The 20631-nt window shown below is 42.9% G+C and overlaps 1 protein-coding gene across 5 annotated transcripts in view; it reads right to left on the bottom strand.

Moving 5' to 3' along the window:
• SPTBN1 (spectrin beta, non-erythrocytic 1) overlaps window positions 1–20631 on the bottom strand; it is a 215255-nt gene that overhangs the window by 51617 nt on the left and 143007 nt on the right. For all 5 annotated transcript variants that reach the window (XM_017542341.2, XM_037743396.1, XM_017542342.2 and 2 more), the window contains 5 exons: window positions 19611–19762; window positions 5944–6117; window positions 2022–2113; window positions 645–725; window positions 130–245 (listed from right to left, as the gene is read on the bottom strand). In XM_017542341.2, coding sequence (XP_017397830.1) covers window positions 130–245; window positions 645–725; window positions 2022–2113; window positions 5944–6117; window positions 19611–19762 — 615 coding nt within the window. The remainder of the gene's footprint in view (window positions 1–129; window positions 246–644; window positions 726–2021; window positions 2114–5943; window positions 6118–19610; window positions 19763–20631) is intronic.

Raw genomic sequence — 20631 nt, 5'->3', positions numbered from 1 at the left:
TTAAGCTCTTCCTTTGATAATTCCCAAAGCATGTTGTACAAATGAAACATACTGAGACAAAACAGATTTTACATTAACACCTGGATGCTACAGATGCTAACAATCCCACCTGTTACCCCGAGTCCCTACCTTCGGGATCCAACAGTTTAGTGAGGCCAAGGTGCTGCTCTGCCAGATTAAATGCATTCTGCAGGTTGTAGTGTGCGTTGGATTTCTTTAGTTTGTCAAAATCTATCAGGTCAGGCCTGTGCAGAACAACAGTGGAACACAACAAAAATCATGGCTTGAAAAAAAATATGACCATTGAAACATGATTGTTAGTCCAAAAAGGTTAAAATCACCACTTAGTGGAGTAAAACTTTAAAAATACACTATTACGGAATCATCAAACAATGGAACCTGATTTTTGAATAAACACTTCAAAGTTTACTAAGAAAAAAAAAGATTAAGGGTGAACCTGTTTTGTTTATTTTGTTTGGAAGAATTTACATAGTCTCCCACATTTTCTTCACATGGAAGGTAGGAATTTCCATCATGGTGCAACAGCTAAGGCAATGGATGGGAATTCAAAGTCACCCAAACCTGCTATGGAAGGACAGCAACATTTTACCCCACAATTGCTAGCATGATATGTATGGACTTACCGGTGTTTGTGTATCAGTGCATTGAAGGCCATGCCGTCCCTCCAGCTAGTGGTGAAATTGTGAATGTTGACATTGGGGTACCTGCCAAGGACAAAGCACAAGGGAAAAGCAACACAATTACCACAAGAAGGTTTATACTTTTGCCAAATGCTATGTTAATAAAAAGTCTGTAAGCATTGCAAAACCTAAAGCAGTGAATATCAATACGAACAATCAAGTCAGAACAAATATCCTGCCAACTCTAACTTGCCATAAAATAAAAATAAAACATGTATCCGTGTGGCTTTTCTTGCTTGGTAATTCAATCTCACAAAAGATGTGAACTGTGTCCTAGATTTAAAATACTACTCTTACTTAGGAAAAAGTGACCACAACCTAGACACCTCTGAGGACTCTACTTCTAATGGCTTTATACTCCACCTACAAAGACACCAGGACCTGCAGTCCCTTGTCACACGTTACTTTGGAATAAGAAGAGGTGGCACTATCTGTTTATGTGACACTCAGCTTTATTTCTTCCATATGCCACTTAATTGGATGAAGTTTGTAAAAAGTAGTACCTCCATGAAAAATTTATGTTTGAAACTTACCCATAATGAATCAGCTATTCTATGCCATACTGACTATTAATAACTTTATGTTAGTGGCTGATTAAAGGTTCATACCTGACTTGACCCTTTTATTAGGCCAGAGCTCTTTACAGACATGATGACTTTTCAGCTAGCTCTCAGAATGGATGGAGTTCTGATTTTCATGTTCATTAGAATTACATCTATACCTAAAGTAGTTCTAACAGTAAATCTAATTAACCTAAAATTAGGTCTCAGTAAGCACCTATTACCTTAAACCAATTTGCTAAGAACTCGAAGGCTTAGTATCAGTTGAGTCCTAACATTAGTAAGCGAGAAAAAAGATGCAGTTTTCTAAAAACAGCTTCACTGAAATTTCAATGAAAAAAACAAAAGAAACAAAAACTGACAGATAAAAGATTATGCTAATGTTTACTGTGCAAAGAAAGCTCCCCAAAACCGAAATTAAAGGGTGAAGAAAACTGAGAACTGTATTCTTAAAATATCATGGGTATGATTCCTAAACATGCTTCCAGGGTTTCAAAATTCAAAATATAATGTTCTCTGGAGATTTCTTAATAAAGAGAAGGAAACTGATTATGAAGACATGACACGTCTAAAATATAAATCAGAACTCCTTCCATTCTGAGAGCTAACTGAAAAGTCATCGTATCAAGTGCTTACAAGTTAACAAGACTTCTCAATGGAAGCAGTGGAAAAGATACCTGTCAACACCTTCTAAGTGATGACTGCAGTGGAACTCAGTCCTGGAAGAAGCAGCCTCAATACCCTCTGCGTTCACACTCACCCAGCTGTCTTCATCTGGCACCACAACAGCAATGCATCCTTGGCAGATTTCTTCTCTTTGTTGTCTTCAGTTTCCACACTGATATCCTGGATCTAAGATTTACAAAGAAATATTAGACAAATAGATGGGTCGGCTGCCTCACAGAAACACTGAAGAACAGGTCTGCATATACATAAAGAATAAACTGTAGCTCAAAGCCTCACCCTGAAGACAATCTACCCTATCAATGAAAACTGCTTCCTGAAGTCCAGGGCTCACTTCAGAAACAGAACCAGAACTAGGTTTTCTACTTCACACAGACAGAAGACTGAAGGGATTTCCCAGCACCTATGAGAAGTCATTTCTACCCCTGAGACAGCCCATCTTTCCAGTTCGAAGCACAGCGGTTCATATGGTGCATATGGAATCTCATAACCCTCAAAAAAGGCTGAGTTTGGTTTTTCATAAGTAAACATTTTTCATACGATTGACAACTTTCATTGATGAGGGCACTATGTGCACCATTTCCAAACTATCAGAGCAAGTGTGTGCTTAAACACTGTGCTTCCGTGGTGTGCATTCACAAGCTGCTCAGAGGCAGCATATATGCAACATTATACACAAAGCCTGGTCAGCTGGCACCAAAGTCAGACTGCCTGGATGTGAACCCAGGCCCTATCACCTACCATGTGCCCTTGGGCAAGTTCACCAGCTTCGCCATCTGAGAAAGGGAAATAATGACAGTGGCTAATCTCATAGCACTGTTACGCACTTAAATGATATAATGAAGTACTAAGCTCATAATAAGGGTCCGTGAATGTTAGTTCTTAGAGTAGGTGCCAACTGCCAACTATGTGATTTTAGACAAATGCTCCAAGTATACTTTTGTCTATTATATGAAAGTGTCCTCTTGTATATAAAATGTGGAATGGAATCAGGAGTGGAAGTGCTGGCCAGGAGTCCATCCATCACCTCCAGCCGTAGTGATTTTAAGCCTCTCTGCTCTGCCACACTCCCCACAACCCTTCACTCCATTCAATCTACAAACACATCCCAGAATTTTTTTGAAAGAGAGAATGAAGACAAAATATATAAATACAAGATTAAAAAGTCAGAAACTTTCAACTACGAAAAGCGCCTGCGAATTGAGACAACTACATTAAAAAAAAAAATTCTAATTTTAATTGTGGTAAGAAGGTGAAACCTGCGCTTACATAAACCCCAGTCTCTAATATTAGGATCATTAGCTCAAGTGCAGAAAGGGAATGTGGAAGAACAACCCTCACTCAAGGGACGAGAGATACGCTCACCAGGAAGGTCAGGCTGCAACTTTACAAAGTAAACCATTGGCTTTCTTATGCTTCTGGGTGAAGAAGGGTATCTGTTTCCAGATTTGCCCATATAGAAACAAAGCCTACCCTGCTGAAATGAAGACAGCTCCCTATTTAAACTAGGTAAGCTTAGAGACTTCCACTCCAGTTTCTTACCAACTTTAATTTTTTTTTTTTTTTCTTAATTTGAGACAGAATCTCTGTAGCCCAGGCTAGAGTGCAGTGGTGCAATCTCGGCTCACTGCAACTTCTGCCTCCCAAGTTCAAGCAATTCTCCTGCCTCAGCTTCCCAAGTAACTGGGATTACAGGTGTGCGCCAGCATGCCTGGCTAATTTTTGTGTTTTTAGTACAGACAGGGTTTTGTCATGTTGGCCAGGTTGGTTTTGAACTCCTGACCTGAAGTGATTCAGATGCCTTGGTCTCCCAAAGTGCTAGGATTACAGGCATGTGCCACCACACCCAGCCCTTTTACTCTCTTTTAAAGGGGTAGCATCATAAAATCTGTGTCTTCATCAGTATATAATGGACACCTCTATGCACATACAGGGCAGGCCATATCCTGGCAGCAGTGAGAGAACACGTGCGCATGCGCGCGCGCGCGCACACACACACACACACACACACACACACACACACACACACACGGAACTTGTAAAACCACATATTTAGGAGCTAGGGGGAAGGAGAGATCCTTGCAGATACACAGGAAAGCTTCACTGAGGAGCTGGGCCTTGGCTGATTCATAATCATATTATTTTCGTAGAATAGGTAATGATTTAATAAAGCTGCTGGAGAAAGCTGAGTCATGCCAGACACCAACACTTCAGGCCATACAGTAACATTAGCAGCCTATGCCCTCAACAGAAAGGAAGAAAATACACATCAGCATTTATAAGTTGAAGTATATGAACAGCGAGCTGGCAGGAAGTGAATTAGTCAATGACTCAATGCAATTCACACTGAGAATCCTGAAAAGGGCTGTGTGTGCCAGCTCCCTGACCTGGGCGCTCACCCGCTGTCAAGACAGCCCACAGTCAGGACGCCCTTCCGCACCCTGATTAATGCAGGCCAAAGGTAACAGAAGTACAACATTTTACTGCATAAAACTGGGCTGAAGCTTGAGGAGTATCCTGCTAATAATTTCACCTCTGCTGGCATAACACACAAGGGAAGTAATTAGTGGATTCAATGGCTACTCCATTTTCATATCATTCAGGAACTAAATGACAGAAATATAAGAGATCTGTTTGGGGAAAAAAAATGTCCTTGATTGCTGTAATTAACTCCCTTAATGAGGCTGTACCATCCTCAAGAGTGGTTCTCTACTCAGACCTACTTAATCAGAATTACTGGGGCTGGGCCCTGGGAATCTGAATTATTAAGGGCCCTTCCCAATGGCATCAGATGATCAGCCAGCTTGGGAACTAGCCAGGTAGGAAGCTGTTTCTTCCTGTAACTCGTTCTAGTCCCTTACCCCTTTCTCCCACGTATATATTCACAACACTACCTGAAGCCCAATCCTAGGGCAAGTGAGAAGGAAGAGGAATTGGTCACAGGCTGATTTCCGAGTTTCAATAAGAAAACAAAGCCAGTTATAATTTTGAATTTTCCATTTTTCCTTTTTGTGTGAGGTTTTTGTTTACCCCGAAAAATCAAGCAGATCTTTATTAAAGGGCAGAACAGGAAGGAATGGCAAAAGAATATAGTGACTGAGGAGACAGGACTGTTAAAATATTTGTTTGCAGAGAAACCTGACACTATGGTACAAAATTGTTCCTGCCTTTCCAATTTTAATTGGAATGCATGAGCACGAAGCATGTGCCTGGAGAAAGAGCCAGTAATCAGGCCAGTGGTGCTGCACAATACCGAAAGGCTGAGTGCTCTCTCTTAAGGGGTCAGAGGCATCCACTGTAGCCCTGGCTGGCTGTGTCATCAAGGGCAAGGTTTCAAATTCTCTGGGTCCCTGATTTCTTCATAAAGTAAGAGAAGTGAACAAAATGACCTTGAAATTATTTTCTGGCTTAAAATACTTCTATACTCAGAGCCTTCCCCCTCAAGTATAACAAAACTCATAAAATCGTCATCAATTCAAAGAAACTTAAGAGTTTTGTGTTTTCCTCCTGCAAGCCTCTTCCTCACATCCAAAGAGAATGAGAAGGTGAAAATGGAGCCCACACACATGCCATAACCCTCAATGGCTTCTCCTAAAAATACTGTGTAACACATATCACAGGTGAGTGAAGCTGAGGCAGTCTAGTGCTAATAACCTAGCATCAGCCACATTCTTATACTTTTGCTCCTGAAAGCCAAGCAGCAGAGACCAGACATTTAAAGCAGGTGCCAGCAAAATGGTGGGCTGGGATGCAGCCTAGAAGTCCCTGGGCCACTGAGACCATCAGGGGCTAGTAAAATGGCAGGAGGATGTAGTAGCTTCCACATGCCTATGGGGCAGCATTCAATTCTGAGGGGTGGATATGACACACCTGACTCTGAGACATGCTTTCAATCTGGTCTTCCTGGTCCCTCTGAGGTGGGGAGGCCAGCTCTACAAGGATGCTCATACCTGAGAGGTCGGCCTAATTTCTAAGCATCACTGGGCAGAGACCCTTACCTGGAAGCGCAGGATGATGGTCCAGATGAGGCCAAGGGTCAGCCGGTGGTTTCCATCCACGATGTCATGGGACCCCATGTTCTCAAGATGGACTCTCTGCTCCTTCAGGAACTGAAGGGCCTTGTCCACATTCTCTAGGCAGTGGATGCGCATTCGTCCCTTGGTGGGTTTAGGCTACAAACAGGAAAGCAGAGGCGGAGACATATCACTCAACAGAATAGAGATGAGCCTAGTCACATGTGCCATTCATACAGTACTCTCCCGCATGGACCAGAACATTAACAAACACGTATATTCATTAAGTCCAAAGATGGTATTTACCTGACAGCCACAGAAGAAAAGTTTACTTAAGGGGATGGTATCTGATTCCTCTTTAGAGATTAATTGTGGAGCTATATTTTATACATGAACATTTGTTTAGGGAAGTTCAGGGAAGAAAGAATCCAATTCTTATGGGGAATTTCAGTGCTACTGCTACCATCCATACAATTTTTTGCAGCTGCATGACAAACACCTGTGAGGATTTTCTGTTTACTTGACATGTAAAACTAGGTTTGCCATCTGCTGGCAACCCTTAAGGTTAGCTCAAAATGAAAACAGGGAACACAGCCATCAAGCCAAAGGAATTTCCAAGTGGTGGTTGTGTGCAGAAGGATGGGGTGAAGGTTAAGTAAAAAGGTGTAACTTATTGAAAAGAGGAGGAAAAGGGAAAAACAAAACGAGTGTAGTCCAATTTAAACACCCCAAATGTTTATTCCTTTTATCCAATTATAACAAAATATAAAAGAGGCTCTTGGAAGGTGAGCATTTAAAATAAAGTAAAAAACATATAGAGAGAGTATACAATGGATATGTGTATATGTACATCCACTATAAAGTACACTACTATAAAAGTATACATACATCTAATATAAAAGTATATACACATCTACAAAAATATACTAGATACAAACACACTCACGCACACACACACAGTTGACCCTTGAACAACATGGGCCTACACTGTGCAAATACACTTACACATGGATTTTTTTCAATAAATATACTGGAAAATTTTTTAGAGATTTGTGACAAATTGAAAAAACGATGAATGGCATAGCCTAGAAATATCAAAAAAATTAAGAAAATAGTATGTCGTGAGTGCATAAAATATATGTAGATGTTTATCATTTACTACCATAAAATATATACAAATCTATCATAAAGTTACAATTATCAAAACAAACACAGACTGTAATGGCACCATTTGTGCAGTGTTAAATATCCGTATATACTGTACTACTGTAATCATTTCAGAGCCATCTCTAATTCCTATGGCGATGAGCTCAAGTATTCTGAGTGCCCACTTAAAATGCCTGCAACGCTAATCATCTCCACATGGTATGTCTAATAAATTGGGTATCATTGTAAAAAGTGATCTCTCACAGTTCTTGTGTATTTTTCAGTGTCTAGTGCAATACTGTAAACCTTGAGTAATATAATGAAACCTAAAAAAAGTACTACTAGTGATGCTGGACGTACTCCCAAGAAGCAGAGAAAAGTCATGACATTACAAGAAAAGGCTGAACTGCTTGCTTTGTATTGTAGACTGAAGTCTACAGTTGTGGTAGCCCACCACTGGAAGACTAAAAAACGAAAAGGAAATTTGTGAAGCCATCCCTGAAGCTACAACAGCAGGTGCAAAGACCTTGCACTTTTTGTGAAATATCTTTTCATCCCACATTGAAAATGCAGCTTTCGCTGGGTGCAGCAGCTCATGCCTATAATCCTAGCACTTTGGGAGGCCAAGGCGGGCAGACCTGCTTGTGCCCAGGAGTTTTGAGAACAGACTGAGCAACATGGCAAAACCCCATCTCTGAAAATAAAAAAACAAAAAATGCATCTTTTATATAAGTGCAGGATTGCCATAAGAGAAGCATATCTAAAGACTAAAATGATTTGAGAAAAAGTGAAGTCATCATAGGACAATTTAAAGGCATAGGAAGGTGAAATATCTAAGGCTGGAGAATGTAATGCCAGGAAAGGATGGCATGACTATTTATTTATTAATTTTTAATTGAGTAGCCCTCAGAATCAGGAAAGGTTCACAGAGCTGCCAGTCTGATAATTTCAGAAACAGGTTTGGCTTAAAAAAAGGCCAAGGAATTGGGAGAAGCAAAACTTTTGCTAACCAAGAGGCAGCAGATGAGTTCCCAGACGCCATTAAAAAAATAATTGAGGAAAAAGTTTATCTGCCTCAACATGTTTTTAATGCAGATCAAAGTGCTCTGTTCTGGGGGAAAAAAAATGCCACAAAAGTCTAGTAGGAGAAAGAGAGGTGAGCACCAGGGCTTAAGGCAGGAAGGGACAGGCTAACTATACTGTTCTGTGCAAATGCAGTTGGGTTTATAATCAGGACTACCCTTATCCATAAAGTTGCTACCTTTGAGCCTTGAAGGGAAAAAATAAATACCAGCTGCCAGTCTTTTGGTTGTACAAAGAGAAGGCCTGGACAATGACAACCCTTTTTCTGAATTGGTTCCACTGATGCTTTGGCTCCTTCAGTGTACACTGAAGGCAATGACATGGTCTGCTGGCCCCCAAACACAACATCCCTAATTCGGCCTCTAGATCAAGGGGTCATAAAGACTTGTAAGGCTCATTACATGCAAAACTCTATGGAAAGGTTTGTTAATGCTATGGAATAGAATCTCCGACAGACAGAACATCATGAAAGTCTGGGAAGATTACACCACTGAAGATGCCATCATTGTTACAGAAAAAGCTGTGAAAGCCATCAAGCCTGAAACAATAAATTTCTGCTGGAGAAAACGAGGTCCAGATGTTATACATGGTTTCACAGAACTTATGACAGAGCCAATGAAGGAAATTATGAAAGAGCTTTTAGATACGGCAAAAAGGTAGAGTGGTGAAGGTTTTCATGATTTGGATCTTGGAGAAATTCAACAGCTAACAGACACCACATCAGAAGAATTAGCAGAAGATGACTTGATGAAAATGGGTGCCTCCAAACAGATGACAAATGATGAGGAAGAGGATGGAGAAGAAACGGTACCAGAAAACAAACTGAATTTGTTCCAAGGGTTCCAATTATTCAAGACTGCTTGTGATATTTCCATAAAGTTATACCAAACGTGCCTGCTTCTTCTGCCTCCCCTTCCACCTCTTCCACCTCTGCTATCTCAAGATGGGAAGACCAACCCCTCCCTCCTCTTCCTCCTCAGCTTACTCAACGTGAAGACAAGGATGAAGACATTTACGATGGTCCACTTCTACTTAATGAATCAGTTAAATGTATTTTCTCTTCCTTTTCTTAAAAACATTTTCTTTTTCCTAGCTTAAGACTACAGTAATGTAACATATATAACATGCAAAATATGTGTTAATTGACAGTTTACGTTATTGGTAAGACAACCATAGGCTATTAAAAGTTTTGGAGGAGTCCAATGTACAGGAAGATTTTCAACGGCATGGGGTTAGTGCCCCTAAACCCCCTGCTTTGTTCAAGGGTCCACTATGCGCACACACACACACAGGGATGCACAGACACACATAAAAATGGGTTTGTTGTACCAACACCAAGCTCATGCTCTTACTCATCTGACATCATCCTTCTCTCCTTCCTCTCTATTTCCCATCGCTCCCCCTCTAGTAGAGGTTGCACCTCAAGTGGATGTCATCATCTCATAAAGACACCACCGAGATGCACACATCCACATGTAGAAGAATGCACTCAGCCAGTGACCCGTCGTCCTGACTCCCCAGTCTCTTCACTTTATCACACCTACCTACTTTCAAAGACTCGGGCCAAAGCCCATCTTTCCTTCCTAGAGACATTTCCCATTTCCAATCATTCTGGTTCTCACAGGTCTCCCTTTCCTCACAACTCTACAACTAATGGTCTGGACCACAGAGCCCAGGAACTAATTATTATAATTTTGCAATTGTTTCATTTATCACTCTTATTACTTCCAACTAGACTGTTGGCTTCCTTAGAGCAAGAATGAAGCTTTATACTTCTGTATTCTCAGGCATCTTTGGTTCAGTTCTGAGCACAGAGTTATGTGCAGAGTGAACTGAATGCCAGCAGACAGATTGGGCGTGGTATGTGCTGATCTGACCTCACCAGGGAAAGCAGGCCAGGCTGCAGCAACTCAGGCACACACAGGTAAAGGCAGCAGCCAGCCACACCTTAGTATCTTGTCCATCTCCTGCTTTTCCCTTGGGTATTTAAGATCCTCAGCTGCCAGGCGCGGTGGCTCAAGCCTGTAATCCCAGCATTTTGGGAGGCCGAGGCGGGTGGATCACGGGGTCAAGAGATCGAGACCATCCTGGTCAACATGGTGAAACCCCATCTCTACTAAAAATACAGAACATTAGCTGGGCATGGTGGCACATGCCTGTAATCCCAGCTACTCAGGAGGCTAAGGCAGGAGAACTGCCTGAACCCAGGAGGTGGAGGTTGCAGTGAGCCGAGATCACGCCATTGCATTCCAGCCTGGGTAACAAGAGCGAAACTCCATCTCTATAAAAAAAAAAAAAAAAAAAAAAGATCCTCAGCTATGTGCTACATGGAAAACGTACGAAAGGAAAGTTACTTGGGTAACAAGTGGCCATTCTGAGTCTGCCCAGTCTCAGATTATTTTTTACTTTCTTTTCTCCTATAAAAAAGGACAAGCAAAAACAAAAGAATGTTGTTGACCCTGAGGAAATAAGATTACATGCAGAGGCCTTCCACAAGTAGTAAATTTTATTTTCAAATATAATTATATCCCCTTGGTATCCACAGGGGATTGATTCCAGGACCCCCAAGGATATCAAAATCCATAGGTGCTCAAGTTGCTTATACAAAATGGCACAGTATTTGCATATAATCTATGCACAACCTCCCATATACTTTTAAAAATAAAATTAATTAATTATTTTTTTTGAGAGAGAGTCTCGCTCTGTCACCTAGGCTAAAGTGCAACGGCATGATTTCAGCTCACCGCAACCTCTACCTCCTGGGTTCAAGGGATTCTCCTGCTCTCAGCTCTCAAGTAGCTGGGAATACAGGCGGCTGCCACCAAACCCAGCTAATTTTTGTATTTTTAGTAGAGACAGGGCTTCACCATGTTGGCCAGGTTGGTCTCGAGCTCCTGACCTCAAATGATCTGCCCACCTCAGCCTCCCAAAGTGCTGGGATTACAGGCATGAGCCACCTCACCTGACCTCCTCCCACGTATTAATCATGGCCAGATTATTTGTAACGAATACAATGTAAATGCTATGTAAATAGTTGTTATGCTGTATTTTTAAAACCTGTATCATTTTTTTTATCTCTGTATTGTTATTTTTCATAGTTCTTCCCCTTGAATATTTTCTACCTGTGGTCAGTTAAATCTGCAAATGCAGAACCCGACCATAATGGTAATGGAAATTATTGTGATATCCTCCTTACCCCAAAAAAAGAAATGGGAGGTGGATTTTGCCTTCAGAAACTTCAGTATGATTTTTATTTGGGTATGTGGGAAATGCTAGAATCTGCTATTTCTGCTACGCCAGGTTACATCAAAATCAAGCAACCTAATGAAGCAGAAAAAATAGATATAAAGTAGAAAGGGGTGGGCTTAATCTAAAATTCTATGACTATGATTCTGCAAGTGCTGTATGAGGTGACACTGGTGTTCTCTCTTTCCACGGTACACTCATCAGCCTCCTAAAGCTGGTCCAGACAGGATTACGCTCCTGTATAAGAAAGGGATGCTGATGGAATGAGAGTAGCCCTCGTTGAGGCGGGTGGAGATGCTCTCCCAGCCAGGAGTCAGCAGAACTCTGCATATGGCTCTCACGTGTGCTTTTTTCGTTTTTCCTTTCCTTAGATCAGCTGTCATTTCTCACTTCTGAGAAAGTGCCTACTCACAGCAGCCCCTTTTCTTCTCATATCCAGGTGGTTTCTAGATTGGACGAAGTTCCTGGTTCAAAACAGTTCAAATTTCAGGGGTGGAGATTAACTGCCTCTAAGAAAGATACAGGGGCTTCTGACATTTTTTGGCTGTTCAGGGGCCTTTCCCTCTCATTTCTTGTCAGTTTGTGTACCTGAGCAGTGAAATAGTGAGTGATCCACCTACATGTGCTATTTCCATCACAAAGAAAGTATCTTCATGATGGGAACTGCAGACCAACGGGGACAGAAACTTCCAACTGCACCAGCCATCTTCATAAGTCTCCCTCCAAGAGGGCAGAGGGAGTGTGTGGATGGAATTATGAGAAGTTAAGGAAGAGAATAATAAATAGATGAGGACTGTCAGTACCTTCCCAGGCTCCAACCAGCAGGACATAACCAATGTTCTTTCAGACTTCATCCTGAAAGCTTGATCTCAAATAATCACTTGTCTGACTTATATTCAAACGAATGCAGCAGAAAAAGTGGTCCTCTCAGAATTTCCTCCCCACAAACAGGAAACATGTATGAGACATTCCACACCTCTATTCTCTCTCTACAAAATCCCAATGGAACGTGTGTGCGTTTCCACGTGAATTTGGGGTCCAGAGTGTGGGGGTGGTGGTGGTGATAGGGCCCAAACACATTTACACGGGTTGAAGAAGTTCAATGCCACATCACAGAGACCCCATTTTGATGGTGAATGGCTATGCCAGATGAGCTAAGGAGATGGCTCATTCCAGACCTGGATGCAACTCAAAACCCAGCAAGCCTCAGAATAAGAATAAACAAGACACAGCGAGGTGAGATGACCTCCTGGTGGTATGATACAAGGGGAGTGGGAATTGAGACTAAAACTCAAGTACACCACACTCCCACATCGTGTGTTCTATCTGCTTCAGAGTGGGCTTCTCAAATGTTTTTAAGGTACAATACCTAGGCAAGTTTAGGAAACAGTAACTACAAAAAATTAATTTCAAGAGGTGATCATGATCTCACAGAGCTATCCATAGAAACATGTTGGTCATACAAACTTCAAAGCTCCCAAGATCTAAAAATTCTTAACTGCCATTTACTGAGCAACTACTGTGTCACTTCTCCCTGCCAGGTGGTTGACAGCTGTGATAACATCTAATCCTCACAGTAACCCTGCATTACAATAATTACTATTCCTGTCATCTTATAGATGAAGACACAGTGGCTCAGAGGCATGAAGCAATCTACCAGCTAGTTAGTATACGGTGAATCAGGACTCAAAGCTTGTCCTCTTTACACTACAGGAAAAACCCAGGATACAGGGAAGAGGGGTATATGCTTCCACGTGAAAGGAAGTGAGGGACTCAGTTCCCATCTGGTGGCTGGTTTTCATTTTTTAAAAGAGCTATTTTTATATTGCCAAACTTCATCTTCTCAAAAGGAAGAAGAAGTAACAATAGAGAAAATTAAATACAATGGAGCAGGCGGAGGGGGCACCTCTCAGCAGTAAACACCTTCTAAAGCCTGCGCCAAGAGTGGCTAATTCTGCCAAAGAAAGGAGCGTCCTCTTTCTTGCCCCCATCATTGGCCATCAGATTCCTAGTGCAGCATGTGTCTGTCCCCACAGCAGCATGTGCACTTCTGTCCTGTGACACTTTTTGAGACAGAGTTTCACGCTTGTTGCCTAGGCTGGAGTGCAATGGCACGATCTCGGCTCACTGCAACCTCCGCCTCCCAAATTCAAGCGATTTTCCTGCCTCAGCCTCCTGAGTAGCTGAGACTACAGGTGTGTGCCATGAGGCCTGGCTAATTTTTGTGTTTTTAGTAGAGATGGGGTTTCACCATGTTGGCCAGGCTCAAACTCCTGACCTCAAGTGATCTATCTGCCCACCTTGACCTCCCAAAGTGCTGAGATTACATGCATGTGCCACCATGTCCAGAACACTTTTTCTTTTTTTTTTTTTTTTTGTATTTTTAGTAGAGACAGGGTTTATCCATGTTGGTCAGGCTGGTCTCAAACTCCTAATCTTAAGTGATCCACCTTTCCTCAGCCTCCCAAAGTGCTGGGATTACAGGTGTGAGTCACCGTGCCCAGCTTGTCCTGTGTCACTTCTGAAACACCCTTAATGTGGGGACAAGGGTCGATATCAGACTTATGTGACTATCGGGGGCTCTGCAGGCAGGGAGTAGTTCCTCTGAGGAAATGCCTATTTTTACTGATCCTGCTTTAAATCATTTTAACAAGCTTCCCTTCCCCTCACACTACAGTCCGTGTGTTCCTGTGCTTTTTCACAGGCGCTTTTCCTGTTTCCCCGTCCCAAGGTCCTGTCTAGTCCCAAACCTTTACCAACCATACCTCCATCCCAGACCCATCTTCTTTCTTACTCTAAAAGAGGAGAGGAAATTTATGGGGCTGCATAACCACCTCCAGGATCTGAAAACACAGTTCTAATTGCTTATTAGAGCAGTGAATCCAGCCCAGGCCCTGCCTAAGAAGCCATATGAACTTGGGCAAATTACCCTGCATGGACCCAAAACCCTTAGAGAGGAAGGAGAGAGCTGGGTGGTCCTTCCTGGGGCGTTGGCTCTGTCCCACCTACCGGCCCAGACTTGAGTTTGGGTCAGTTACACTCTGCAAGGTGTCAGGATTTGTAGAACTATGGAGTGAGTAATCACAATGGCAATGGTTTTGTCAGTCCAGAGATGTAAAAGGAGAAAAAGTTTCTGGGAGCCAATTTGTCCTCTTTTTTGGATAGGAGAGGAAGATACAGGGGAGAGTTTCTGGCAGGGTACTTTAGGAGGTCTCTGAGGTGCTGTGATGCCCTGTTCCACCTTGCTACTCCCCACTCCCTCTTTCTCTGTAATTATTCAACACAACCCTGCAGCTATCTGAACTGACAACTCACCAAGGTTTGTGGTGCTGGACAGAGCACAGCACTGGGTATTGAGAGAGGCCAATCAGGCCTAGATCTGCCATACCCCAGCTGGGTGGCCTTGCTGGTCACTTATTTTCCCTGACTTATCGTATCTACAAAGTAAGGAGATTTAACATGGTGGCCACTAAAGTTACTTCCAGCTGCAGAATACAGTCTACAGGATGTTGCAGGGTAAAGGACTCACTAACACCCAAGCAGAAGTCTAAAGTGCCTGCTAATCTCTTGTTGAGGTGAAGAGGAAATAGAGAAAAGACACAGATCTCAGTAAACCAGTGTGACAGGTGCTTGCTTATGTTTTTGTCTTTTAATTAAAAATAGATTTTTGCTATACACATTTACACACAAGGCCTATACTGAACGCACAGGGTAGGATGGGAAGCACTAATACCAAAATTCCTTCTAATATGCTACAAAGCCAAGCTCATTTCACACTAGTCCCCAAACTCCTTCCAACACATGAAACTCAGAGCTTTCAGAAGAGTATTAGCTATTTTACCCAATTAGGATTAATCAGGGAACACCACACTGTGTCCCATAACTTCCTGCCTGTCTTGTCCCTGGCTGAGACCCACTTCTAAGGACTCCCTGGGAAAGGAGCCACTGAAGAGTCAGCAGGGTGGGCTGCAGTCCACACTGTATCGCCTATTAGCAGCACTGGCCTTGGCAAATCACTGGTAACTGTTTTCTATAAAACAGAGGTAACAGCTGCCCACTTTATTAGACTGTAAGAAGTGAATGAGAAAAGAGTAGAAGAGTACTCTGTAAACACAAGTGACAGGGAAGTTACCATCACCACCCCTTTCAAAAAACCCCTTCCGGTTTAGCTGGGAAACCTGCTCTATGCCAGTCCCTGATGCCTACTGCCTCCAAATGCTCTCTTCACTTAGTCCAAACTATGAGCTTTCACACTCTGGTTGCCCTGCCTATGAAGCTCTCCTCTTGAACCCAGCTGGAACCCCACCCACCTACTAAGGTTTCTTGACATCCCATCCAGTGGGTTCATTTCCCCTTCTGAACTCTAGGGCTCGGGGCCATTCATCTGGCACTTTATCATGTGGTACTTGGCACTCTTAGTTCACTTTTCAAGTTTGTGTGATTAAGCCCCATTTAATGAAGGAGTTCTGTGGTTGGCTGTTTAAAACAAAGGTAACTTCTCCCATACAAATGACTTTTTTAAAAAACCCTGGCTAGGTTCCATGGCCAGTCCACAAACATATTGTTTCAATAAACGATATGTACCAGTATGGTCTTCTTAACAAAGGCTTTATGAAAAAACTCATGAGCAGTTCAATGTGGGATTTAAGGCTTAATAAATCTCACGTTAAATATATCTTCTCCACCTAGCTCAGCCTGTTTTGAAATTAATGGTGGGGACACACACACACACACACACACACACGCACACACACTTTTCTGTTACTTTCTTAGAGATTGATTGATGGAATAAGAAGACAGGATATAGAACATCAGGAAACAACAGGCAAGCAAAAACCAGTGATAACTGACGTGGTGGTGTTTGGGGAAGGGCAGAGGTGTTTGGAAAACTTCACTCTATCTCAGTCAGACACGAGGGCTTAAGTCTGTCAGGAGCAAGGCAGAAACCTGGCCACTATAGTGAGAACCATTCCTCACTGCAGACGCCCATGAAGGGAGGTGGCAGGCAAGGCGAGCGTCTAAAGTAGGTTATGAGTTATGAGTTGTGGGCAGAACATCACCACCAAAGTGCAGGCCTGATACGCCGGATATGTCAGTGCTGCTGCAGGGCAAACCTTCACCCCTCAGGTCTCATTCTAGTCGGGCGCTGAGATCTAGGCCTAATTACTAAGTGGCCAGCACAGCTTCTGTGCTCACACTTTAATCTGCCAATCCGACGCTAAAGTAAAGGGTGAGTATGTATTTTTAACGGATTTTTCAAGTGAGACCTTTACGGAGAGCTATAGACCATAGTGATTTCAGGATAACAAATGAGAAAAGAATAGTTTTGTTTCTAATCAATTCAATCCTAACTAGCAGAAGCTTCCTGGCCCAGCCCTCAGTCTTCTTACTGTTCTATGAAGCCGAGAGGGAGCAGACACTTCTGGACACAGGTCATGACCAGGCCAGGACCAGGGATCTCTGCCTTCTGATGTTCCCGAGTTAGTTCAAAACCAAGTTCCTTAACAACACAAATGCCTACATAAAACTTGCTCATATTTAACTCAAATATTATTGAGCCAAAATCTAGGGTGGGGTGAGGGTGGAATTGTCTGGGTCATTAAACTAATGTTTCTTTGAACTTCGCTCAGAAAACACACATGGACACATACACAATTTCCTCCTCTGTAAAGGAACTGGCTCTAAGAATCTATAATAAAGTAAAGTAAATCACCTAGTCCCTCAAACACTTATCTGCTGCCTACTGCCAAGCTGGTGGTTAAGTAAGTGCTGGGGCTAAAATGCTGGCTGACAAAGACTGGGCTTCAGAGAGTACAAATGTTTATATTATCCAGGGTTTTGGACCACTGATACAGAAAGCCCAGCTACTGCTATCTGATAACAAACTTAGCTGAGGACATTCATTTACCCAGGCCTGGGAGCTCTAACCACCTCATTAGCTCTCGAATCTCAATGTGCAACGAACCTTTGGGGCAAGCTCTCATGGAGGTCTCATACAGGGAAGATCTTTAACTTGAGGCCTTGGCAACCTCTCCAGCCAAAGGCAGTGTGTGGTATGTTTTCTTTACAGGAAGTTTCATGAAGCAAACAGACCACGGGCCAAAATCTCCAGTCTAGATGAACAAGAGCTTTAGAGCACACAAGCTCTGGCATCTTTATTTTTGGAATAAGAAAATTAGACTGGCCAATCTGTATAATCCAGGTTGGCTGTGAAGAATGGGTAATACAAATGAAGGCACTGGGGCTTTACAAAGTTCTGTAAAACTACTGACACTGACTGCCTAAGAGGCTGGAGATGGTAACCACTGTACCATCTTCTTCGTCCTTACTCTCCTAGGTCTCTGGATTGCCACAAAAAAACTCATTGCTAGCAAATGAAGAGGAGTGGGAGATAATCACACACATCTACAAATTATGCTTTACTGGTTGTTTTCTTCTCCCTACTTATAGTTTTGATGCCCTGTGCAATATAAATGGCAACAGGCCTGATCCCATTTACTATGTGGACATTATCAAGGACACAATCTTCTTGGTATAAAATAATTATGGGTTTTTGAAGGCAAACAATTTACTTCCTACAGTCCAGAAAATTGGACCCTACTGGAACAAAAATAAATGTTCAAACTAATTCTTACCCGTGTGACCTTTAAGGATTTTTTTTTTAGCTACTTTCAAAACATCATTCCCCACCTCCACAAAAAAAGAAATAAATAATCATACTAAGTTAAACACTAAGAAACAAAAAAAGGTTGAGAGGTAGACAAAGAAAGTCTGGCTATAAAAACTGTATTTAAAGCTGCATATCACAATGATTCTAGTCTAGGCTCTCAAACAAGACTCACTTCAGAAAAACAAATCAAAATGCAATAAATGGCCTGTTCAAACTCCCCATGTAGGCCCACTCCCTCACCCCCACACCACAAACCAACTGCCTTCTTATGGCCATCATGGTTTTGAGCAGGGACCTCCTTTATTTATCTAGTTTGTCTAGTGTGACCCACAAACCCTCACAGAAAATGAGGCCACAAGACCTACATGCTCAGGGAACAAAGACCATGGATGAAACTCACTACAGAGAAGACAGGGCTTCACTATCTTCGGGAGATCCCTGTTCTTGAATAGAAGGCAGGGAAAAGAATACTCTTCTGCCTCCCTTTTTACCCAGGCTCAAAAAGGCAGTTCTGTCTGTGGGCTGATAAAATAGGACAAGGTACAACTTTAGACTCTTGCCTGTGGTCAGAGGTGTGGGGCTGGTCTGCATACAGGCCCACTGTGGCTGGCAAGCTAGAGGGTGGAGATCAAGTTAAAAATAATGCTTTCTAGCAGCCCTGCCAACCGCCAGCATCATATTTTCCTGGTGATGTCAGTGCAGATGTGGTCTCCATCCCTGGGTGCTGGCTTCTGGCTCAGTCCCACCTCCACCTATTGCACTACATGTGCTCTAGGAGGACACAGCAACCATTTTCAAACCAAGGCGAGACAAAACCTGTTGGATCAGTCACAGTGACTTGTTTAAGCTTCTTTGGTTTAAGATGCATAAACAGAAGTCACATCAGAAAGGGCCGAGGCAGCTTTGGGAAACAGATTGAGGATACAATTTTCACTGTAGGCTGACAGCTTTCCTGCCTGAAAAGGCCAGGTGATTTCATCAGAAGCTCTGTTCCCAAACAGATGACAAAACTCCAGCCTCTCCCTCCACCCCCAAAATAAAAAGCATTCAGGGAAGAAAATAAAAGTCAGAGACCACTGAATTCAATTTTGCCAGCTTAAGATGGCAGCTCAGATTTTCCAGACAATCAGAAAGATGCAAATTTAGAAAACATTCCATCATCTCATGTGGGACACAGGTTCACCTTTAAGCCAGCGCCCAAGCCTGGCCCTTCAAATTCCAGCACCGTGTCCTGTTTAACAGGGACCCCAGCCAAGTTCTTCCTGACCAAGGGTAGTAACCTTGCAAATTACCAGAAAGAAGCGGCATTATTACAGCTCAAGAACATCACCCAGGCTCGGAATGTGACACTGACGCTTTCCCTGAAGCCCTCAACTCCCTTCTCAAGACTGTCCTCAAAACTATCAATCATTAACTGCAGAATTCCACAGGAGACAGGTCCACACTTGATTTTTCAAAAATATTTTCCCACTGACAATGCACGGCACTTCTTCACATCATAACTCACCAGCCTCTCTCCAGAGAGGACCTCCAGCAGCTTGATGAGCATCCGTCCATCTCGAAGGTCAGTGTACAGGTCTGTGATCCGGCAAGACACTCGGGCAAGGTGGGAATTGACCCACTTAGTGAAGGTCTTCTTCTGCACGGCTTCACGCTCATCTGCAAGCAGAGCAGAACTTGTTTTACCACTGACCACAGCACTGGCAGGAGCAGGCACATGCCAGCAGGGCCACGAGATCCCAGCTAGAGGAAGATTAGTCTGCAAAACTGAACTCCAAGGACACCTCCACTTAGTGCCCCTTAACTGCAGTCATGTCTTTGAGAAGGAAGAACACTGATTATTGATGGATCAACTTACAACTTTTTTACCGTATGAGGAGTTTATTGGGATATAACCTCATAAGTCAAGGAGTTTCTGTGTAGGAACTGTCCAATCCTTAAACATGTGAGTGCCCAGGTACACCTGTTAGCAGAACATCCTTTGCTCCCCTTTCTTTTCTCTCATCCCTGCTGAAGAGGCAGCAGGATGCAGACGACACCAGGGTCCTTTGCAGTCTTGCCAATACCATAATACTTCACTAGTAAAGCTTCCAACATACATCTTACAGCTATTATTCCTCCAAAAGGTGAGTATATGAAAGGGTATAGGGTAAGAAAACTCAGGAGACAGCAGAAAACTGCTTCCATCACCTACAAAGGATTAGGCAACACTGGACAAGATAAATTCACTCATGACCTTGATTTGCAATGACCCCCTTCACCTGCTAAGTCACACACCATGAACAACAAAGAAAATGGCAGGCAGGCCGGGCGTGGTGGCTCACACCTATATTCCCAGCACTTTGGGAGGCTGAGGTGGGCAGATCATCACTGAGGTCAGGAGTTTGAGACCAGCCTGACCAACATGGAAACCTCGTCTCTACTAAAATGCAAAATTAGCCAGGCATGGTGGTACATGCCTGTAGTCCCAGCTACTCGGGAGGCTGAGGCAGGAGAATCACTTGAACCTGGGAGGTGCTGGTTGCAGT

Source organism: Cebus imitator, unplaced genomic scaffold (assembly GCF_001604975.1).
Source record: "Cebus imitator isolate Cc_AM_T3 unplaced genomic scaffold, Cebus_imitator-1.0 Scaffold143, whole genome shotgun sequence".
NCBI lineage: Eukaryota > Metazoa > Chordata > Mammalia > Primates > Cebidae > Cebus > Cebus imitator.
Note: the sequence above shows the minus strand (reverse complement) of the source record. Positions and strands in the feature narration are given on the sequence as shown.